The sequence below is a fragment of the Mytilus californianus genome, unplaced genomic scaffold, assembly GCF_021869535.1.
Source record: "Mytilus californianus isolate M0D057914Y unplaced genomic scaffold, xbMytCali1.0.p SCAF_3, whole genome shotgun sequence".
NCBI lineage: Eukaryota > Metazoa > Mollusca > Bivalvia > Mytilida > Mytilidae > Mytilus > Mytilus californianus.
Window position 1 is genome coordinate 45,444,426 of NW_026262679.1, and position 25,573 is coordinate 45,469,998.

At 31.3% G+C, this 25,573-nt stretch overlaps 1 protein-coding gene across 5 annotated transcripts in view; it reads right to left on the reverse strand.

The window, feature by feature from the left end:
* The window catches only part of LOC127734672 (mucin-2-like), a 28,998-nt gene extending 8,612 nt beyond the window's left edge, over positions 1-20,386 (reverse strand). For 3 of the 5 annotated variants that reach the window (XM_052244672.1, XM_052244670.1, XM_052244669.1), the window contains exons 1-15: positions 20,271-20,386; positions 17,660-17,770; positions 17,239-17,373; positions 16,053-16,103; positions 14,627-14,737; positions 12,694-12,843; positions 11,958-12,017; positions 10,752-10,775; positions 7,506-7,778; positions 6,269-6,301; positions 4,527-4,556; positions 3,191-3,217; positions 2,337-2,678; positions 1,094-1,135; positions 280-411 (exon numbers count right to left, since the gene is read on the reverse strand). In XM_052244672.1, coding sequence (XP_052100632.1) covers positions 280-411; positions 1,094-1,135; positions 2,337-2,678; positions 3,191-3,217; positions 4,527-4,556; positions 6,269-6,301; positions 7,506-7,778; positions 10,752-10,775; positions 11,958-12,017; positions 12,694-12,843; positions 14,627-14,737; positions 16,053-16,103; positions 17,239-17,373; positions 17,660-17,770; positions 20,271-20,364 — 1,615 coding nt within the window. In that variant the 5' untranslated portion in view covers positions 20,365-20,386. The remainder of the gene's footprint in view (positions 1-279; positions 412-1,093; positions 1,136-2,336; positions 2,679-3,190; positions 3,218-4,526; positions 4,557-6,268; positions 6,302-7,505; positions 7,779-10,751; positions 10,776-11,957; positions 12,018-12,693; positions 12,844-14,626; positions 14,738-16,052; positions 16,104-17,238; positions 17,374-17,659; positions 17,771-20,270) is intronic. The other 2 variants (XM_052244671.1, XM_052244673.1) reach the window with 2 other exon arrangements.
* Between the last annotated feature and the right edge of the window lie 5,187 nt (positions 20,387-25,573).

Sequence of the window (25,573 nt, forward strand, 5' to 3'; positions counted from 1 at the left end):
CTTTAACATTAAATTATGATTAACATTATTTTCATTTTTTGATGTTTACGTTTCAAATTATGTGATATAGGGAGAAAAAGAAAATAACTGTATCGACTGTTGTTGACGTAACAAAAAGGTAGAGGATTTATAATTTTATAGTTATCAAAAATATCGTTCCAACTATGAATTATTATGCAAATTTTGCAAACGATCTCATCTTGACAAGATACAAGTACTTTTTATTTCCTTTCTTCCTATTATTGCTATTAACGTATTCAACAAAATTATTAGCTTTACCTGCTGTTGAAACGCTTCCACTTCCGGCAGTTGATCCAACCATTCCTGAACCGGAAGTTGTGCCAGCTGGACTGGCTGTGGTTCCACTCATTGGTGGTTTACTATTATTTGGTTGAGATCCTGTACCACTATCTATATTAAGTATTTGTAATGTTACTTTCAAAAGTAAAATCTAAGAGAACCTAAACATTGCTTTATTTTTGGATATATATTTATCGGCAAATGTTTTAGCTACTAGTATTTAGCTATTAAACCACACGAACGACAACTTAAGAAAGTGATTTATTATCTAAAATATATATGTCCTGAGGTATAATTTGTAATGACAATGAATTTCCTATAATAAACATCTTTTTCTAAAAACTTGGCAAAAACAAAAGTAGACAAATGTATTTGCATCTGGTAAGTTTCTGTTTTTGAGACCAATTACAAGTATGCATTTCTTATCATCTGAAACACCACTAATTGAAATATTACAAAGCACCACCTGTATCAAATATGGTTTATAAGGCGCGATAGTCAGGACAAAAAAGTGCTAAATAAAGTATTTTGACATATTTCGGCCGTTCTTATCTCAGTAACAGGAAAGATTACAAAAAGCAGACCCCCACCCCCGATTATATGTCAATAATTTCATGTGTAGAAGATTAAAGGTTACTTGATGTTACTTGTATTATCAGCTTATTTGAATTGATCTCCAAAGCCAATGTTTGATTCATTTTCATTTTGTTTTTGTCTGTATCTTTTTATTGCATATAATTTTAAAAATCATCATTTTCAAATGTAATGTTTTATTTTTATGTGATTAACCTACCAGTATTGTTTCCAGTTGCATTTGTTGCTGCAGCTGTTGTTCCTGTGTAAGAAAAAAACTTTATAATATGTTTGGACGATGAGACTATGAATTATGTTTATCTATTCTGATTATCATTATGTTTTCCGTTTCCCTTACTTTTTGTGAGAAGATATATATTAATTAAATAGTATATCATGAGGCCACACCGATCTTGGGTGATTAGAAAGAAAATGATAGTAATAGGATCTGCAATTAGATTTTGATCAAGTCAAAAACAAGATAGTTAAATTTGATCCGTCAGTTATTCATATGAACTATTCATTTGTTGGAATAATGCATATCTTAATGCTCATTCAGTTCATGGCAATTTTGTGTTTTCGTTTAAATATATAGCAGCAAAATATCGAAAGTCATTTTAATGTCATAACAACAACGGAATAGATGGATATAATGTATACAAAATCCAAACACAGACTTGATAAACATGAACACAATTTCACAAAATGGCACCAACAACAGTTATTCATTTATGACAATATTACAAAGTATGAAAACTATATTCGAAAAAAAGCAGAAAAAATACGAGTATGCCCTGATCCTCTATCACAGCAAGTTCATATGATTTTGGTAAACGGTATGAATGTTTAGAACCGAACGCGTTGAAGGAACAAGAATTTGATACATGTATGTCGATAACACTCTGAGTCGGCATTAAAATTTCACTTTATAAATGTCATGCGTCCGAAGTGCTTTTCTGGGTTTACCTTCATCAGGTACGCTCAAAGCTAAATATTTGGAAACCAATGATATATAAAAACCGAACCAGTTGAAGATCTATATGAGCCATGAAATGAGTTTTTTTTCAATAAAAGAACTGATTGATAATATTTATAGTCTTTTTCTTTGGTGCATTTGAAATTATGTGCGTGCACACAAGACGTGCACTCAGAACAACCCCCGTCTGGTACGGTTGTGACCAAATTTGGAATACCATTATTATTAAATGTTTAGAACGTATAAACAAAAGGGAATAACTGAATAATAAAAACTGTTCAAAGTCAATTTTGACTGATGGAGTTTTAGAATAATTACATAATTTTATATCGACAGTTCCTTTCCCAGTGATTGAATTAACTTTAATTATGATGTTTAATTATTCTTCAGGAGACGCTTTCTCTGTCGACGCACCATAAATATGCCTTGTAAACAATCTTTCGAAAAATACTTGATTTTGAATGGAATTTAAAGAAATAGTACCTACCTTGTGTAGTTGCTGGTGGCGCTTGAGTTGTTACTGGAGCCTTTGTTGGAGGTTGTGTTTTTACTGGAGCCTTTGTAGGAGGTTGTGTTTTTACTGGAACATTTGTAGGAGGTTGTGTTTTTACTGGAGCCTTTGTAGGAGGTTGAGTTGGGATTTCTTTTGTTGGTGGAGGTTGAGTTGGAGGTTGTGTTTTGACTGGTGCCTTTGTTGGGGGTTGCGTTTTTACTGGAGCCTGTGTTGGAGGTTGTGTTTTTACTGGTGCCTGTGTTGGGGGTTGCGTTTTTACTGGTGCCTGTGTTGGAGGTTGCGTTTTTACTGGTGCTTGTGTTGGAAGTTCGGTACCTTTAAATGAAAATCATTATTTGAAAAATATAATTTGACAAAACGAAATGAGTTCGAAAGTTTCATATCTTCTTTACAATGGAGAAAAGTTAAAATGTTTTCGAATAAGCAATTCCAAAAGTAATCAGTTTCAAATGCACATTTGAAGTTTTAAAGCAAAAAACACCTCCATTAGGTAATTTAGTTTACGGTAAAAACACCTCTATCTTAATTGAAAAGGGGATATGACGCGTGTTCAGAACCCTCTGATAATTCAACACAACCTTTAACAAAAATGATAAAAGGCACTGAAATTATACTTAATACACAAATACGAATGTCCCTTTTCTATGATCGAAAACTATATCTAAATTATCTTAATTTTCTTTCTTCGGTTTTCTTATCGTTGGGTCTGTGTAAAAGATGTTTTTTAAACATCTTTTTTTGTCGAAGGTTTCATTAAAAAGCTCGAGTACAACATTTTTTATATTTAAACTTTCAACAAAATTACGATAATAAAAAATGTTACTCACTTTGTTTATCAGGTGGTGCGGTTGTTGCTAAAAGAAAGAAAAATTAAAAAAAAATATTAACCAAAGGTAAACGATGTATTATTTGAACAGAGGTAAATTTTAGGAGAGTCAAGGTTTTAGTTCATATGAACTTATTTAACTTCTCAACATTCTAAATGTCTTGTTCCATGTGTATATTGTCAATAATTCGCCGTTTCAAAAATCTTTAGGGTTTCATTGTTCGTACCCCAAAGTGAAAATTGTGCCACGTCATTGGTTAAATTCCCATTGTTTAGGACGTTGTAAGCCAATCACTAAGTTTGAGTGCACGCTTGTGAACATATTACCTATAATAATATTTTCTCGCGGTTCGAAGTAAAGCGGGAAAATATTGTATTGACGTTATGGATAATATGCGTATGGTCCAATCAGAGGGGTTGATTTAGATCCGGGTATGTAGGCAAGTTTGATTTGTTTGTCACTTTCTAGTCGCCGTTCGTACGGGCATGACTAAAAACTTAAGTCATATATATGTGGTATATACTAATTAAGTATATTTTTTTTTCATAGCAAGAATTTTTGTTTTATGTCATTTCTCTCACTATAGTAGGTGAGGTCCGACCACCTTTTTCCTGAGATAGGCTTGCGCATTGTCGTCGGATACAGGTTTCCACTAAACAATAGGGTTTTTCCTGGACTGCCTCGACTATCCGTGAGGGAAATATTTTCGAAAGATTTAAGATTTAAAGAGAGAGAATGTTCTATTATAATGTATAGAAGCATAGAATTACGACATATTTGTTATTTGCTGTTAGAAACAATATTGTATTTGTTATTATGATATTACATCCGGCGTCCATCAAATACGGCGGGCTGTCGGCAAATTGATATTTGCGTTTGTGTTGTTTCTTTATAGGCATATGTAGTATAGATAATACTCATTAGATTCTTGTATCGGCGAATTGTTCTTGTTGTCATCTTTCTTGTTCATCTTTAATTAATGATTTTGTTTGTTTCTTTTTGATTTATTCACACTTGGTTCTCATTTTACAGTTCATTATACATTGATGTCTATTGCTTGTTGTTTAAGACCATACGATTACTTTTAGATGTTTACTTTTTCTTATAGAAGGTTAATGGTTCTTTTTGGTCATTTCATCTTGTTCTCTCATTCTTACAATAATTATTTCATATCTGGTGGTCTGGATGGGGTTAACAGAATAGAGATAAATTAGCCAAAAAATAAAGAATATAGAAAAATGGTGTACAAATTACAGAATAAGGAAATTAATGACCCCATCCAAACCCTCATATCCATTTGACAAAGATATGATACATCTATCAAATTGTTACTCACCTCCTCCTGCTGATGATCCGGTTCCGGTTCCTGCTCAAAAACATATTCAGATATTAAAAAGAATAAAAATGCGAGGAAAAAAAGTAATCGTCTAATGTCAATAGGAATAATTTTACTTAATCTACTTAAGTTGAATTATTTCATGGGATCACTTTTCACCTTTAAAGGAAAGAGTAAATTTTCATAGCTGTTTTGCCACAAGTTGAATTCAGTATTTTTCGATATTTAAATTCTTGGATTAGTTAATTTTTATTACATAGACCATGGAACTCTAATGGAAAAAGTAGAAAATAAAAGGAACTATTTCTTTTTCTACGCATTCTCAATTCGTCTGATGTAAAATGATGGACAATTCTTTTAATTGATAATGTTTATTTTCTTTGTAAAATGACATTATAATAGCACCTCCTACACTTTCCTTTTCAACGTACTCACAAATGTTTTTTTCGCTAGATACATGAAGGGTTGTCAAATATTAGTAAAACACAAATGGTAAAAGCAAACCAAATCACAGGCATATCAGCTATGTAATTATATTGCTGAAACGGGATCTTTTTTTTAAGAAATAAATACATATCGACAATGAACATTTTTTTAATTGTTTTCTTTTATTTCTTATTATCTGTTTGAGCAAATATTATAGGCTACTTCTAACTCGTTGCATACGGACGTACATTGAATTCAAGAAAACACGTAAACACCTACCTGTACCACCTTTAGTTGTAGCTTCTGGTGCCTCTAAAATAATGTATTGATATAATTAAATGTGTTTTGATGCCAATTTGTAGTTTTGTTTCGGTTATTTCTTCCATATACTTCTGTTAATAATAATTCACTTCTATGAAAGATAAATTACCAACTTTGTTCATTGAAATGACAGACGCTTAATACAATATTTTAAGTATACTATTGTAGCTTTCAAAATCATCTTTGAAGACCTTCCAAGATATAGAATAGCAGTACAAGCGTTGTTCTTTTGATATATCGTTTATTTTCAAGTAGATAAGGACCATAATTTTCTTATTAAAGTGAAGTTTGGATAATTGTTTCCTATTCTAAAACATTTGTGTTCTTGTGTTGACATCAGAAATAGAAACAGCCCATCGCTAATGATCGAAAGAATTTCAATTGATAAAGTTTATTTATTAGTTGTAGTTTGTGTTAAATGTATAATGTTTAAGCAAGAGAAAACCGAAAATAACTTATTAAAGTGAAGTTTGTATAATCGTTTCCTACTCTACATGTAAAACAATTATTTTCTTATCAGATCTTGTGTTGACATCAGATTAAGAAACATTTGCATCGCTTACGACTGTTTGTCTGCTATCCTTATTTCATAAACCACAGAAGGAGTATTACAACTGAACTGATTATTTCATTATTTTCCTCTATAATGTACAAGCGAACATATTTGTATTTGATATTATCCAGAGAAATTGAAGGTTGTATGGTTCAGAAGACGTAAAGTGTCACCAACGTTTTAATTTATTTACATCCACAACTGTAAATTGGAGTGATTGTTTATATTTGACAAATAAGTTCTGAGTGTATCCTTTTTTCCATTATTTTCATAAGAATCCGGCTTAAAAATCCTCTTACTTGCAACTTCTCTGAAAAGGCATCAAACGAAAATACACAATATATATATTGCATTTGGTCTTTCAAATTTTATTATGGAATGTAAGTTCGATTATAGTGTCATCACAAAACCATTAAGACAAATAAGCTTATCTATATTTTACCTGTGGTTGTCAGTTCACTGTTGTTTCCAAAATCTACAAAGAAAAACAAAAACGTCGCAGAAATGGAATTCTAAAAGTACTAAGTAAACCAATTCAAACCCTCTACATGTAAATGTTCCGGGTTCGTGCTTGTCCGGATTCTCGGGGTGGTTGATTTTATTCTTATCTATGAGTCTATGTTTTTAAAATATTTTTCTGTAGATTATAGATCTTTAAACGTCTCTGATAAATTCCTTCAAAATCTGTGTAGCCTGTGAGCGAAATAAAAACTGGACATATTGTACAGACATTTGTTTTTTTGTTAATGAAGATAAAATGAGATGACCGCGGACTTCCATGATGAATCAATCTAAAAACTCAATAAAATCAGAAACGATATCGACAGGTCAACAATAAGACAGCAATACAGAATGTATATTACACTATGCCAAGCTCAAAATTGCACCAAGCCTATACAAATTGTAAATAAATTTACTAGTCTATCATTTTTTCAAGGATATACGCAGTTTAATATTAACAAACACTAACATCGACGAGGTTCCAGACTTTCGGGAGGCACATAAACTTATGACGGGGTAAGACATTTTTAGTAGTCAACCTTATTTGTTTTCAAATCTCAAATAACTAAGGATTCCTTGTAAAAATGATAAATCAGTTCTTAAAAGGACTTAATTGTATAATATCGATATTACAGAAAACAAACCACAGATAGAAACAGAAAACAGACGACAAAGCACAGATCGAAACAGGCGACAAAACACAGAGAAACAGACGACAAAACACAGATAGAAACACACGAAAAAACACACGACAAAACAAAGATAGAAACACACGAAAAAACGCACGACAAAACAAAGATAGAAACAGACGACAAAACACAGATAGAAACAGACGACTAAACACAGATAAACACAGATAAAAGCAGACGACAAAACATGTAGACTGTTTGCTGACCTTGATATGTCTTTAAAGTGTTTCAATCTCATGTACGATCACCCCTAAAAGCCTTTTATTTCTACTGAGTAAATACAAAATGACCACAGCTGAATGTAATATTTTACAAATTTTTCAGTTTTATGTAGTTTTAAGAGTAAACAAATTAAAAAACATTTCGTTTTTAGCAAATCTGAAATATAATAGCTCTAATAAAGCACAAAATTTGTTTACCTGTATGTATATGCAACATGGTTGCTCTATTACTTATAAATACAAATGTAAATACATAATTTTATATTACCAATAACGTTTGGTTTTTTTTGTCCTCCAGCACTTGATCCTATTGATAGAGCATTGTCTTTAGGTTTTGGCTTAGGTGTTGTTGGGGCCTCTGTAGTGGTTGTTGGCTGAGGAGTAGTGGTAGTTGGTGCTTGGGTCGTTGTTGTTGGGGCTGGGGTTGTTGTTGTTGGTGCGGGTGTAGGTTTTTGAGTGGCTTTAGGTTTGTCTGTTCCAAAAAATACATTATTTCCCTCCGAGGCACTTGATCCTGCTCCAAGATTTCTTCGTTTTCCACCTATATTAAAAGTAAAATATATAGACTTCGAGACATGAAATTTTTCATAATGTCAAAAACAGAATAACTAACAAATAGGTTCATGTTATAAGACATTCTGTTCGATTTATATTTCTTTTCGTTACACTAAATCGTTGAAAAACAGCTAATTGGAGTATTAAAACATTGTTAATGTTTTATGTTGGAATTGAGCTAAAATAGCTAATTTAGTATGTTAATGTACTCGACTCGATATTGTAAACACATATTTATCATTATGTATGCGACGATTTAAGGCTCATTGGTAATTGTCATTTGGTAAACTTCAATTGCTTTTTAATTCTGTAGATATAGTCTCATACACTTTAACTCTGAATCAATTTTTGCATTTAATCTGAATTATAGAATTGAGGGTTGAAGTTAGAAAAAATAATAATTATTATAAATTATTAATAAGTTTGAAAGCGAATTTTCTAATTTAACAATAAAATAAGTTTTAAACAAAATTGATCTAAACACAAAAAGCAAAACATATACAATGTATCCTTTTCAATTAGATACGCTCAAGCAAGAGATACTGCACTTGAATAAAACGATAAAGTATGATAATAGGTATTTGAATGATGGCGGAAGAGTTATATTGCAACGTTTACTATTACAGAAGCTGTGCCCACCACTCGATGTTCTATCAATTGCTATTATAAATGATCAATGAGGTGACAATGGTGTTCATGAATGAGAAGAACAGATAAAAATACACAATATATAAACAGTCAAAGTTTTAGTTATAGTTTCTTTTGTTCGTTACAGAAAACGATAAAACGAACGTCTAGTCGGGTCTATATGGGCAAACATTTGTTATCAAGATATGATAATGTTCCAGCAATCAAGATGGCAACATAGGTCGATACATGGGGCCTATAAAATGTGTGCGCTAAGAATCATCGTCTTAGATCTTTCGGCGAATATCAGGATAAAGTGTTTCGCAAGATTTTCGTCATATGTGTGCAACTCTTATCTTTGCTTATTCAGTAATTGATTTCCTAATTTCAATATCAGAGAGATGTAAGTCAAATGCAGTATAAATAATTCTCTATTGTTTTGCAGTTGATAAAATTGAATTCATATTACTAGAACACCTAGTACCTTAAGCACCGGTGAATGTATAATACTAGATGTATTAACGCAAAAACAAATAAAGCTGAACAGACTTCAAAGCTTTTTCAGACCTTTCAGTTACATCTTTATTTAATTTATTCTTATGCTGACCTTCCATTAAAATATTTTTTATCAACAGAAAATAACAAAGACACAATAGAAGTTTGAATAATACATTTAAAAAAAATATATAACAATCTGGTATATTTTGTTCTTGGTAATTATAAATATGAATATGTGATTTCTGGTTATACAACGGTGTCCATGGGTAGCCGGATCAATCGAAGCACCAGACCGTCATTTGTCTCGTATTCAACAGACTTACACAAAGATTAATATAAAGTTTAGTCAAATTGGTGGAATATACAAGCATATATTATTCAATGTATTCTATAAAAATTGTAATTTGTTATTAATCAAAACGTACAAATAGCAAGCTTGACAAAGAAACTTTTATGCACGTACACAATAACTGGATGTGCAAGTTGAGAAATTAAGCAAAGGTTAAACCAAGCTCTTGACTCAAAGCAAAACATACAATAAGGTAAAGGTATAAGAAGCATACTTTAAATCCACTGAATTATAAAATTATCACTTACTTTATTCAGAAAACATGTCATATTAAGTTCCATAAGTTTAGTTCAGTAGGGTTATACATAGCGATTTAATTATCTAATATTTGTCAGCCCATTTTCAGGGAAAACTGGACAAGGAATCATTATGCATTAAAAAAAAGTAAAACGCCGATTTCAGTGTTTCTTGGTTTACCTTTCATAAGTTTGGAAAGCCTAGTACATTTTGATATGTGTTACCGTTGCCAATGAGACAACTATCATGAAAGACCATAAAACAAAGATGTGAACAATATGCATTTTAGTAGGAATTTATTAATGTACTATATATATAAACAATCAATAGGAAAATATAAGTTCAATTTTTAGTTAAGATTCAATTATTAGCTAAAAAAAACAATCCCTTCCCCCTTTAAAAACACTAAACAAACACTAAAAAAAAACAAAAAACAAACAAAACAAAAAAAAACAAAACAAACAAAAAACAAACAAAAAACAAATACTAGTAAAAAGAAAGTTAACAACAGTATAACACTGTTCTAAATATAATCCACAACATCAATATACATCATTTATGTGTTTTCAATAAGCCGGATGGATGATCAAATCAATATATTTGAGGACCTCAGTTTTGATCTGGTTATGTAGACAACTGTCATGAAGGTAACAAAAATATGGAAGATTGGAAATATGTTGTCAGCATTGCAATCAATGTCAAATTATGACATTTCATCTGTAAAATATTTACTCCAACTATGAACAAAGGAATTAAACTGTCTGCTTAGACTACTGGAAACGATTTCGAATACTAGTATAAGCATAGTATTATTGGGTTAAATCAAATATTTTTGAAAAGGTACTTATATATATAGAAGATTAGAAATTTATTGTCGAGTGTAAAGAATCTCAAAGCAGTGATTAACAAGCAAACTTCATACTTAATATGTACTTAAAAAGAGAGATTTCTTAATCTTTAAAATATGTGAACACTTGGCTTCATAAAATGAAACAGTCATTTAAGCCTCTATATGAAACACGATATGGAAATCTAAATAAATATGTAATCATCTGGCTGTTTCGTCATAGGCACTACATCTTAAAGGAAAAAACTTTTAAATTGAATGAATAATACAAATATTTCAAAAACCTAGATGAAGTGCATATATTGATGAATAGGTGATGAAAATGACAAGGAAAATCAGATATTTTTTTTCATTTTTAATAATGTTTACATATAATGCTTGATAAATAATTATTTATTTACCAGGTAAAGGAGGTGCCATTGTACCTACAAGTAAAAAAGAATGAACATTGAAATATGTTTGTACAATTATTGACATAGAACGTGTGTAACTGTCAATAAGCTACACGCTGAATGAAAATAGGTCAATATAAGTCTTACAATATGATTCGGTAGGTAATTGCTATTTGAAGCGATTTTTTTTATACAAAAATAAATTAATTCTCTTCTTTGACTAGGTTAATCTAAGTCAAAAATAAATGTAGCATTGCTACATGTAACTCATTGCAGCATCTATTTTTATATAAAAAAAATTAAGAATTTTAATAATTCCATTTATCAAAACATATATAATGTAAATTTCTTACAATCTTGGGCAGCTGAAACAATTGGATGACGATTACATACAGTTACACAAATATATCGTTAAATATTGTAATCACTGTATATTATACTGGAGTGAAACATCCTGGCTAATCCTGCAATTTGATTGGTAACCTAAACAGGGGATATGAACCCATATCCCCTGTGAAGGAAAACAAAGATTAAATTGGTAATAAGTGTTTAAATCAGGACACTCCAGTATAATATAATTGTTATTCGGGCTTCACAAGGGATATGGGATTAAATTCCCAGTCAGTGCCCGAGTAAAATAGTAAAAGAGTAACTAGGAATATGAGCCCATATCCTCTGTGAAGATCCCGAATAACATATAGTATTACCTTCACACAAATGTATCGTTACACATTGTAATCACTGTGTATTAACTTCGAGAAAACCTAACAGATAACAAAGAAATACATATTAAGGTAATGACAAAGATACAATATCCCTGTCTCAAATACCGGTAACTGTTGCATAAGGAGAGAGGTCAATAAGAGTCCCATTTGGTCCAAACTTGTTTATGCAAATCCTATCTTGTTCGTAGTTTTTGTTAACGTTTTGCATATATTATATGTGATAAGACTAATGTTTGTGGTTAAGAAAAAAAACAACTGAAGAAGAAGATTATTTATTATGCTTACAAAATGTATCTGTATCGTATATTGATATCTGTAAAAAATAAATTTTGAAAGTAATTGGACCGATATGGGAGTTTAATGACCTTTGTTTACCTATATCAGATTGAACGGAAACAGAATTATCATACTCACCAACTTACCCATCAAATATTGTGAAGACGGGTATAAAAAAAACCTAAAAACGTACCTGAAGGGGTAGGTTGATTACCTGATGCTTGTGGAAATGGTGGTGCAAATGTTGGAGCAGAGGTTACAGATGGCTGATTACCTACAGTGTCATGACAATGTTAAGTTACGATTCACAACGTTCTGATAATATTTCAAAACAGTATTGAAGTCGTGTATTTCCAATTTTATTTTGAATTTAAAGTTTTTGATTTTGTATTTTCATTTGTCAAGGTATGTAAAGAATATCTCAATTTTTTTTCAATTTTGTGTATCTGAAGTTCAAGTACATTGTATTTAATCTACTTGACCCATCCCCCCTTCCTTAAAAAAATATTGAAAATATATTTTTTACTTATTGGGAGGTCTTTATTGGTTTTGCTTAATTATTCTAGTATTTCTATATGAGCTTACCTTTTCGGAAGATAAATAACATTCAACTTAATAAGCTGCACAGTACATTAATACACACTTGAAAAACAGTGAGGTCAACAACACAGTGTTTACAAACAAAAAGCAAAACAAGGCATGAATTAAACGGATAGAAAATACAAACATCAGCCTGATTATAAAATATACAAAATAAAAAATAGTGGTACAATGAATTTTTGTGTACCATTATACAAGATAGACCGTTAAATCAAAAGAAATAATTGTTTTATTAGTTTTCTTGGATAAACGGATGAATATAGTTATTGTTTCAAAAATAATTTGAGTAGAACAAACAAACAAAAGGTTTCGATACATAAATTGTAAATGGCCGGTAATCGTCTGCTTACCACTACTACTTCCATCAGAGCAGAAACCACAAAATTTATTACAGTTTTCCTCCGCCCATCCTTTGTACTTAATGTCTGTACATGTATTCTTTTGGTACCGATTACAATTGGGTATAACATCTCTACATGGTGGTGCAGGTGTGGGTAGACCTATGAAATATACATAAAAATGTAATGTGTCGTGTTTTAATTCATAACCAGTTAATATGATCGACAGACAAACTGTTGCCCGAACATTTTTTGCTATTAACCAAACCGATATGTAAAGTTTATCTTCATTATATATGAATTAATAAATCATCTACAATTAACTTTTACTTTTGTAATTGCTTATCGTCTTGGTGAGGTTTTTTTTCAAACCTTTTTAAAGCTATATTATCTGACCGATCAGTAAATTTGACTTAGGACGAAGAACAACTTATCAATAACCAGTTTGGATTCGCCCTGACTACTCTTCTGATGGCGCTATATTTGTATTGCACGGTATCATAACACAACTATTTATTCTACAACAGAAATTTAAACTTGTTGCGCATTCGTTGAATTTTGTAGACATTTGATAAGGATTTCTGGATATTTCAATGGTACAAACTATTACAAAGCGGTGTTATCACAAAAAGTATTTAATTCTAAAGGCTGTCTGTGAAACTGTTCGTTGAAGTATTCGCAACGAATGTGGTTTTTGTCAATTTATATGCGGGAAAACACAAGGTGAAGCGGTATCTCCTCTTTTATTTTAATTTTTTATCAATGACATAATGCAAACTATTCCAATTGATAATGACAATATAAAGGGATATATGTTATGCTTGCAGACGATACTGTCCTATTCTGAAGATATGTCAAAACATTACATCTTCTACTTGAAAACACTCATTTTTGTAAAAAGTGAAATATCATTGTTAATATAGACAAGACAAAGGTAATCGTTTTCAGAAATGGTTGGCAGCATTGTCTTAGTTTTACGTAAGCTTCATATGTGATGCATGTTGACATCATTACGAACGGATCTAGATTCATTTTGTTCTAATTTTATCAATGTTCTTAGACTAACATTGCATTGAAAGATGAAGTAATCTATAAGGTAAGTTTTTATAAACAAAAAAAGTTCACGTGTGTTGACGAACTAGTTTATGATATATGTCAAACGTCAAAAATAGTCAGTAGAGGTAGCTGAGGCATGAGGAGCAAGCTAGAGTCCCATTCAAAAGATTTAAAAATGAAAACACTATATACATTATGTGTATAGCTCAAAACTAATCATTTACCAGCCAGGCATGTATAAATATTTGCTTTATTCCTAAAAGGAACATAAAAGAATAGCCAAATCAATCAAAGGTCAACATTACCTTGGGGAGTTGGAAACTTATGTTTTTGAAAATTTCGTTTTTATCTATTTTAAAAAATATGTTTAATCATGTCAGTACTGAAGCACTAACAACTTGGCTGATGAAGCCATAAGGAAATGAAGAGTCCACCAGCAGTGGTATCAGCCCAGTGCTAGTAAAGGAAAATAACACGTTATAGATATTGAGTATCCGAAATCGAAGTGCTTTTCTTTATTTATCTTCATCAATAAAATTGAGAATGGAAATGGGGAATGTGTCAAAAAGACAACAACCCGACCAAAGAGCAGAAAATAGCCCAAGGCCACCAATGAGTCTTCATCAAGAATGCTCAAACCTAAACTTTTAAACGCCATGGATGTATAAATACAAATAAACGTTTGTAGCTATTTAGCAAATTTTAACTGCCGAAATGCAAAACAGAAGGATCTGGAAATTTCGGGAGAAAATATGCGCATGTTCATCGACATCCTCAATGCTTCGTATAAGTTAAATCTTGTGATTGATTGTTGTAGACAAGTTCCGTGATATACTGCATAACAGGAAAGTGCTCTTCATAAAACTATTGCTATTTTGTGTATACTTACCGACGCAGAATCCACAAAAACGTCTACAGTTCTCCTTAGCCCAGCCGCTGTATTCTCCAGTACATGAATCTTTACCATACAATTTACAGTCATCAAGTTTATCAACGCATACTAAAAAGATAAACATGTAGCATTTAGTATTTTACACGACATGCTTACACGCAATATATGTTTCTTTATGTTTTTTAATGATTTAAAGCACATGTTGTTACTGCTTCCTAAATCATGGGTATCTTTCTTTTCTTTATTAAGCTGATGTTGGTGTCATTATATATTGTGGGTTTTTTTCTGTAACATAACGCAGTTCGTATCAGGATATATTCAGTTTACCAGAAATCTATTCAACATAACAATAGTTTATATAAGAAAGTAAACGCTGTCACATTTAGTCCTGGTACCCAGTCACAATATTAAACTTATATATTGCAGTATTCGTTTGAGTTAATTCTGTCCTAAACGCATCGCTAATTAATGATTTAGTTTCCTGTAAAGACTGATATTTGTTTATTTATTTCAAGTTAGAATAAAATTCATATTGAAGCAAGATGTGTTATTGGGAATAAGATTATGAGAACACTGTGCTAGAATCGTACAAAAAATATCACTTCCAAATCGCCAATGAGTTGAAGTTTAAATTATATATACGAAATGAGTACAACTTTAAATTATATATACGAAATGAGTACAACTTTAAATTATATATAGACGAAATATGTACAGCTTTAAGTTGTATAGACGAAATAATTGATGTTATGCAGTTTCCATATAGGTATTGTAGACCGACAACAAGGTAAATGGTCACTGAAAAAGGTGCTTATTCGGACCCTTAAGCTGTAGCAATAAAAACGCCCAAATATTATTCTAGTAAATCAATAAAATTTATCCATGAAGATTTTGTATTGATTGATTGATGCCTGTTTTACCTTCAATGGCAAATGTTACATGCAGATTCAGGATGAACACACATTTACAAAACATACCAAAGATAAGTTCTGCCACATGGGTCGACCGGGATGAAATTTAGACAGCCACTGGAAAGAGATTATGTTGGCATGGGACAATAAAACAAGCAACCTACGGACCCATCGAAGAGTTGTTACAATGTTTTCTAAACATGAATAGGGCGTGGTACCCTCCCTACACGAGGCATCGGGTTTGACGTCCCCATTCCGATAGGCTCGAGCAGGACGTGCCTGCGTATTTTACATCACGCACAGCCAAAGCCACAAAAATTCAGGGAGCGGTTCAACCTTTCCTTTACATGTGACAGGGAAAATTGTTCCGTGTCTGTCGTCTAAAATTCGTTAGTTTTGCAAAAATCTTAATGTACCTAAAAGCGTTTAATGTTAAAAAGAAATAGACAAGTTAACTGCACACTGTATAAAATTAAACAAAATACTTTTCCATGTTAAATGTATATACTTACACGCTGGCGGTAAAGTTGTTATTTGACTGTCTTTCAAGGCTAGCTGTGCCGCTGAAGAAAAGTATTTGTGCAATAAACATCTTTATAAATATGGCAGTGGCGAATGATAGTCAACAAACTTTTTGTAGAGTTTTTTTTTTAATTAAAAAATTGATAAAATAATCAATAGATAATGTAATACTGTATTTATATCTATCATTTTATTTATCTGTTAATTTCATTTTTTTTTTTTTGGCTTACGAGCGTTTAAACTTAGAAACGTTTTGTGATTTGGGATTAGACGAAATATTGTCTGCCAATTTTTCAAAGAAAAAAAAATGAAATTATAAAAACCTTCTTCTGTTCAAATACAACTACTAAACCGAAACTTGAAATTTTTGAAATTTTTGTAGATACGGTTTAAATCCGTTCTTCAATTATTAACCCAAATACTTAATTATATGAAAAATTATCCTACGCTAAATAATAATGCTACATTTCAAAATATTTAAAAAACTGAATGTTGCCTAAATTATAATAAGTAATAATTCTAATTTCACGTAATCAATGCCTTTCTTGACATTTAAGAATCAGCTCAAATGACAAAGTATTTTCAAATTAAAAAAAAAAGATTGGAAACTAAAGGTTCAGTTCAACTGATAAAAATTGAGAACACTGAAAGGTTAACAATTTTAAAGTGTTAAGAAAAAGACATGTTAAAAGACATTAGTTGGGGTTATGCGATTTTATTAAACTATAAACAATAAATAGTGTTTTAAGTTTCACAAAAGTGTAAACTTGTCTCCCTTTGTATGATTTTATAATGTATTTTCAATTTATATCTCTGAGGAAAATGGTGTTTACGAAAAGTCAAAGTATATTCGTATGACATTTTGTATCAGAAGGCTTTTAATAATATGTTGCTAAAATCAGGTGGTGCTGTTGTTCGACTTTTCGTATTCGATCCCAACAACTATATAATTCCCTTGATATAGATTGCCTTTTTTCTCTTCCGTTGTTTTGTTTACATGTCACTCTTTTTGGTTGACAGTTATTTATCTTAAAGTGGTAGATAAGTCTGTATGCTGATTTTTAATTTAAGTAGTCATTTTTAGCACTGAGATTAACGAGATTGAAGTTTTGTATGTATTGGCTTCGATTACGTTAATTAAATCAAAACCTATGAAAATTGTATATTTAGACTTACGTGTACAGAGTCGGCAGTAGTACCGACAATTATCATAGCTCCATTGTCTGTATACATCATCAGTACACACACTTTTTTGGTATGAATCGCAATCACTTTTCGTGTCTTCACAAGCTGGTGCTGGAGTTGGTGGACCTTCATAAAACGAATATGAATTTCACTAAAACAAAAACTCGCGTTCTCGAAATTATGCGGGTTTTTTTTCAATAGCCAAGTTCCGAAAGTTGGCGGCACGTCTATTAGCAATACCAATTGATTTTAAGTAACAAATCGATTTTCTCACCAATTTCTTTGGGAGCTTTCTTTCTTGAAAATAAATGCTGAAAACATAAATCAACTTCGAATTCCACAACAATAGGAAAATTGTATATTAGGTTACATTGTTTATGTTTTTTGTTTGTTTCTATAATGATGGTCTTACCTTGGCAGAATCCACAATACAGTGGACAGTAATCATGAGCCCATTTTTCATATGGTGCTTTACAAGAATCTTTTTTAAATGCAAAACAATTTGGTAATTTGTCTTTACATTCTGAAATAGAATTAAACAAGTATTCTAAAATCAAATTTGGAAAGAACATATTCAAACAAGATTTATAATGAAACACACTTGCATATGCAAATGAACATTGTACCATGTGTAAAGGATAGGCAGTGATAATGATAATTTTTGCACTGAAATTTGTAAACCGATTAAGATCTGAAACGGTCATTTTGATCTAAATAGTTCTTAAAAGACTGAATAATAAATCATTAAGTATTTTTCAGACTTTTAGACTTACTCGCTGCGGTAAATACAGTATTATTCAGACAATTCGCTTTTAGTTAATCAAGCTCTGTTCAGTTTATGTTCAGACTGTTCAGTGGTTGATTTTACCTGTACAAACTAATAACATACTGACTTGTCTGAAAAAAAAATGCTCAATTGACTGCATGGAATTGTTTTAACAGTACCGAATTAACCACAGTCGATTTGTCTGAAATTGACTGAAAGACTGAACATGATTTTATTATATATGTTCAGACTTTTCAGATGTTGTCAAGATCAAAATGACCGTTTAGGACTAAAATTCATTTACTAAAAGATCTATATTCCTTTTATTTCTATATAACGGAGTTGTTTGACCTTTATGGAATATCTGTTTCACAGATGACGACGGATATGTTCCAATTGTCGTAACTATAATCCCGTCCCCTTTCCCCGAATATGACCTACTGAATTAGACTTATCACCGTGTTTGTACTTACATGAGCAACACGACGGGTGCCACGTGTGGAGCAGGGTCTGCTAACCCTTCCGGAGCACCTAAGAGCACCCCCAGTTTTTGGTGGGGTTCGTGTTGCTCAGTCTTTAATTTTCTATGTTGTGTTTTGTGTACTATTGTTTGTCTGTTTGTCTTTTTTTTCATTTTTAGTCATGGCGTTGTCAGTTTATTTTCGACTTATGAGTTTGATGTCCCTTTGGTATCTTTCGCCTCTCTTTTACGGTTGACATGATACAACACTCATAAAATAAAGCTTAGAAGCAATGAGGTCAAAATTAAAGTAGGTGTACGTCATAGAAAAAACATTTCTCGAAATAAAAGCAAAATGGAGGACATGGAGAACGAGCTTGATAACAATATAAAAGGCCAGTTTAAGTGTCATGAAAATGCATTGATTTAGGCTGATTTAGGAGTCACAATAAGACCGCGTGGGAGAACAAGTAACATATCAGATATTCCATCGGGTTTATCTATTCGACTAATAGCCCTATCATAAATATTCACTTGATTTTTGTATTACTCGTATTCACTCTCAAATGTGTGTCAAGACAATGTAATGTGTGTCATGTTTAAAAAGAATGTTATTCGTCATCCTTAGAATTTTGTGACTGATAGACCTTGCAGTAATGATTTTGCTCATAACCATTATAGTTATTGAAATTTCACGTAGTTTTGTAACTAATTTTTGGTCAAATGTGGCCCTCAATATACGGTATCCTTTAAACAATAAAAGATGAGTTGACTATAGTAATCACAACTATCAATATTACATTTTTTTATTATTTTCTAATTATGCTACAGATTAATTTTCAATATGTCGATATATTGGTCTAATACATTTACTACTTTAATTGCACTTATTCCAAAAAAGAACCCCAATTTCTGTGTACCTGTTAAATGAAAAAAAAGGTATGCGGAAATTGGATAACTAATGTTTTCATTAACACAAGTTAAAGGAAACATTAATTTGGCAGATTTTGACATATGTCGTAGATTCTCGAAATATGCGTAATAATTACAATTCATAGGTAAAAGCGCAAATGTCCTGTCAATTAAATACAGGCGTATCAACGTTTAAAACGCAAATATCATAGTGTTTGAAATATCTTTTCGTGTTACAGGTAAAAAGGCGCAAACGTCCTGTGCCCATCGAAACCTATATTTTATTTGAATCTATTACATTTTAGTTAATGCATGCTTTTGTATGTACATTAGCGTTTCTGTCTAATCGATTTGTATTCAACACGCCTCTTGTCTTATTCCTACAAATATTAAATATGGGTTACTGTAATAGTAATATATAGGGATTATCTAATACTTATATGTATCTTTAAACAATACATTGTGTATTCACCTGAGTTTTAATCTTGGTCCGAAAGTGTGGGCAGCTTTTTAAAATGCATTTTAACAGCGTTTTGAAAAAATCTTTAAAGATATTATTTATTTCAGACAATACGACATAAAATGTGTTGGTTTACGATAATAAGAGACGGACTACAAATATCATATAGCGCTGTAGTCTTGATTTCGCGTGAAAGGGCATCGTGCAAAGCATTTTCATATATCTGCAATACTAATTTCGCGTGAAAGGGCATCGTGCAAATCAATATCATATATCTGATAGTAATGAGTTCGCGTGAAATGGCATCGTGCAGATCTTTTATGTACATGTATATATCTCACTTTGCATATTTCTGCAATGAAATACAGAAAGAGTAACTCATTCAAAAGAATGATAAAGAACATGAATGATAATTGTTGGCTTACCAGTTATTCCTTGTGTTGTTCCAAAAAATAATTGAAATCCTTGGCCATAAATTTGAGTAAAGGCCAGAGACAAAAATATTAACGAGGTCCACATTGTGTACTGTCCGAGCTGAGCCACCAAAAAGACTGACAAGATAATGTCCACATTGAAAACTTGGAAATTTAAAGACGATAAGATAGCGCCATATGTTGGGTTCACGTACGATATGACACGAAATAGTCACCATAAAGTGGGTCAAATCAGAGTAACCTATAAATTTAATGTATACAATTCTTATTGTTGTCAATAAAACAACGAGAGAGTTCTAACGGTGCAGAGGAAATAAAAATAAAAACAATCTCAGGTCTATAGAGAGTTAAGTGAAAATATATAGGACGGATCTTGGATTTGTGTTTTGTTTTTTTTAACTTTTGACAAAATTGTTTTATATATTCGCAATGTTTTTATTTTTAGACAAGGAACAGTTTTAAAGCTTGGCATATTATATAAGCACTTGTTGATTATTTGTTTTGTTTTCTCATTGACGTATATAACCTACATCTCCTGTTCATTCATATATTCATTGCAAAATAACAAGATACCTAGTTCACACCGGTTTTGGTGGAGATTGTGTTGCACAATCTTTAGTTTTCTATAAAGTGATTTGTAAACTGTCAATCAATTTGTTGGACCATATGCGCATTTATAAAAAATATCGTCTGAGGCATGTTCAAGTATTAAATTTTGATGATTTCTAGCTATATCAAATAAAATGTGGTAGTATGATTGTATATAAGACATTTTCCACTACCGGCCAAACGACTTGGAAATAATATACTAGTCAACAAAAGAAACGACACAAGGCAATGTATTTTCCATATATAATGAAATTGGATACACTGTACCAAGGTAAATAATTGCCCAATTGGTCTAATATTTACAGAGTGTTATTGCGAACCCAATGAAAGTTTTCCACAGTGCCATCTCTATCTTGACCAGGTATTTAAACTTTTGCAAGTTCACCTGTCCTATTGAATAAATACAATAGCTATTGTTCTCTGTGTAGTTTATTCTCTGGGACCTTTAAATTTCTTCTAAGAGAAATCTATCATTCATTGATTAAATTACCTGAGTAAAAAAAATTTCTTACATGTAGACAAAAATACTTTTTTTATACTCATTAATTGCGTGTGATGATGTATTTATTCAATATTAATAATATATTTTCATTCAGTTTAATATAAACATTGATTCAATCATAAAAAGTTGATTTCTAAAAAAAGTTTTATCAATGTTTCTATTGAAATTTGATTTTTTTTTTTGTTTGGTTATAGAATACATTTAAGAAGATCTTAATTTGAAACATCATTATTTTCAAGTTCTTATTCATGTCAAACAAATTTTTTTTAAAAGGAACAATGTTGAAAGTTTTGTCAGAAATCAACTTTTTATGATTGAATCAATGTTTATATTAAACTGAATGAAAATATATTATTAATATTGAATAACTACATCATCACACGCAATTAATGAGTATAAAAAAAGTATTTTTGTCTACATGTAAGAATTTTTTTTTACTCAGGTAATTTAATCAATGAATGATAGATTTCTCTTAGAAGAAATTTAAAGGTCCCAGAGAATAAACTACACAGAGAACAATAGCTATTGTATTTATTCAATAGGACAGGTGAACTTGCAAAAGTTTAAATACCTGGTCAAGATAGAGATGGCACTGTGGAAAACTTTCATTGGGTTCGCAATATTTTCTTATCAAAACCATTGATTTAAGGCAAATACGCATATTTTTTTTTTTTTTTTGCAATTTTTGTTATTTCAAAAATAGTATTTTCACCCCAAATTCAAAAATCGATATTAGAACTTAAAACTTTAAACTTCAACATGGTCTGCTTGAAAATTTTGAATGCCTTTTCAGATATTTGAATACCTAATTCTCATCTTCGAAATTAAGTGCCGACTTTTGTCATCATTTTCCGCAAGATAAATTTGACCCCTGTGTTGAATAACACGGTATTTTCTCACTTTCCGATCTGGTCAGATTTTTTTAATTATATGCATTTGCTTTGCAATTGAATGTTTTTTATTGAATAATTTAACAGTTTTTCCTATTTATTTATTATATTTTATGATAAATTGGAGTTCAAACTTGTGTATCGTTTCTTTTGATGATTAGTATATTTACTACTAGTAATATGCAGATCATCGTATGTAAAGACAAAAATAATGTACAATTGTCCATGACGTCAGCTAGGCTGATAAAAGTTCTATGGGGACTAATTAAAGAGAAAACTAATGACCTCCTTAAATGACAATTGAAAAAAAATAAATATAATGGATGAAGACAATACTCTGCAAAAGGCTTACTTGGTATAGTTACATGTAGTGTGTGTCAGAGTTAAACAAGATTGTAAATGCTTTCCCCCTCTGCCTATGAAAGTGTTGGTGAAAGAAAAAGAAAACGATGCACGAAACTGTATCATCCAATTGAAATTGACGTATCTCATAATGAAGGACGACAATATCTACTGATATAATAAGATACAAGAAATACCGACTTTTAAGTGTACTCGTCGTTACTAACAGCTAAAGTTCAAATTCCAAGCTGATCTGATACTCAAATCACGTGCCGCTAGCCTGTGATAAATAAATGTGTACCACCATAATGAAAAAAGGAGATGTGGTATGATTGCCAATGAGACAACTGTCCACCAAAGTTCGCACATTTTAATAATATAAATTTTAAAAAAGATAGTATTACAGTCTACAAGTATAAAAAACATTTGTACTTTTGATTGCTTTTGCTTCATTTACAATGTAATTTCTGATGAAAATTACTTAGATTTATACGCATGCCAAAATTGTGTGATATATCTATGTTGCTTTACCAAAAAGTAGCCTTCATTTTCCTGGCACACTTCAGGGCCCTGTCGTCGCACGTCCGACTGTGCTTCTTGGACTTGTATTATCCTTTGAAACTAGCAACTTTCATATTTGTTTAAAACCAGTCGCTTTTGTTCTCTTTCATTTTATATACTGAACAAGATAAAACCTTATTGTTTGCTTCGATAACTAAAGAGGACGATTGAAATTTAAACTATTTGGAGATGTGTTAAAACTACAAAAATCTATTGTTTAATTCAATTCGACATACGAATATATGCATATACATGTATAGTATCTAAAATCCTCGAATGTAGTCCGAATTTTTCTAACATGCAAACCATTTTTTTGTTGTCATGGAATCTTAATAATTGAAAAAAGTATATATCTATAGGATAGGGAATATATAAAATACATTACAAGCACTTTGATATATTCTTCTGTTTTGTCTTTTTTCAAAATTAATTCTAACTTCGAAGAATGGACTTTAATTTCTAAAATCATATTTTCAGGTCCAGTATGCATGAATGTAAGCTATTAATAAATTATATATCGGGTATGGTTGAAACTAGAAAGCTGCGCATTTCTATTGTCTACTCCTTAAACTAAATACTTATTGAAAGTATGGGTTCGCATAGTACTTTGATTTTGTTTGTAACTATTGCAGAATTGTGTAGAAAATCTTTCTGTGTTTTGTGTTGTGAGAAGTGAGTTTGTTTTGTAGTTGTTTTCGAACCTGCACTAAATTGATATGATACCAAAAGACCATTTAGTACATAAATTCTGCGTAAATATAAGTATTAGAAAAGTTCAATGCTAAGTTAATATTGAAATTAAAAACATCCAAACAAAAAGGGATGTTATTATATAAGATCCCCAGCCACGAGGGATAAAGCAATTATATTTTTTTTATTGATATCTGGATCTTTTTTTCTCTCTACTCCCTCTTCGATAGTAGGAGCACTATGTTGGTTTTCCGGCCTGTGCGTCGGCTGACCAAAGAGAACGATAGAAATTCAAACTATTCGGTGATCTGTTAAAACCATTTAATATGATTCGACGTATGGCTATGCTATACATACATTTTTCTAAATATAAACCATTTTATTTTGTCATGGAAACCGAATATTTGAAAAACGCAAAAATATCTATAATAGTACATATATAAAACACATTGTACACACTTTGGTGTATTCTTCTGGTGTCTGTTTTCAAAATATATTCTAACTTCGTAGCAAGGACTTTTATTTCTAAAAAACATATTGTCAGACCCAGTATACATGAATGTAAGCTATTTATCAAATATTTATGAAAGCTGCTAATTTCTATCGTCTACCTCTTAAACTTAACACTTAAAATCAATGATAAATTGAATGTATGGGTTCGCATAGTACTTTGATTTTGTTTGTACCTATTGTAGAATCGCGTAGAAAATCTTTCTGTTTAGTCACGTTCAGAAGATTGTGGGTCTTATTTTTGTTTTGTACCTGCACTAAATTGATATGACATCAAAAGACCATTTAGTTCATAAACTCTGTGTAAATATAAGTAAAAGTTCAATAATAAGTTAATATTAATATTAAAAGACTTCCAAACATAAAGGATAGATATTATACAAGATCTCCAGCACCGAGGGATACAGCAATATATCGGGAATCTGTTTTTATGCGCCCTCTTCAATTGTAGGGGCATTATGTTTTCCAGTCTGTATGTCGGTCCGTCCCCTTTAAGATTAGGGTTTTAGTTTAATTTACCTCGAAGTTATGGTCATATATATATATGTAAACTTTACTATAAGTAGATATAAGAAGATGTGGTATAAGTGCAAATGAGACAACTCTCCATCCAAGTCACTATCTGTAAAAGTAAACCATTATAGGTCAAAATACGGCCTTCAACACGGAGCCTTGGCTCAAACAGAACAGCAAGCTATAAAGGGCCCCAAAAATGACAAGTGTAAAATCATTCAAACAGGAAAACCAACGGTCTAATCTATATAAAAAACGAGAAACACTTATGAACCACATCAACAAACGCCAACCACTGAACATCAGGTTACAGGTGAAAACAAATGCAGCGGGTTTAAACGTTTTAATAGGCGCCAACCTTCACCCTACCCTGAAAAAAAGTGTAACATCACAACCAAGAAAGACACACATATATTCACTATGATGTGAACTTTGTTAAATATATGGGTTTTTATCCCTATTTTCTGATTTACTGAACGCGTTATATGGTGTCCTATGGACACATATATTTGCTTTTTTTCTTATTAAAGCCGCTTCTGTCAGTTTGAAACATTTGCATATCATGCCTACGATAGTTGAGGGGCATTATGGTTTTCGGTCTGTGCGTTCGTCCGTTCCTTCATGCTAAGGTGGTTTTACCATGAAGTTGCGGTAGCTTCAACTTAAAACTTGAGACA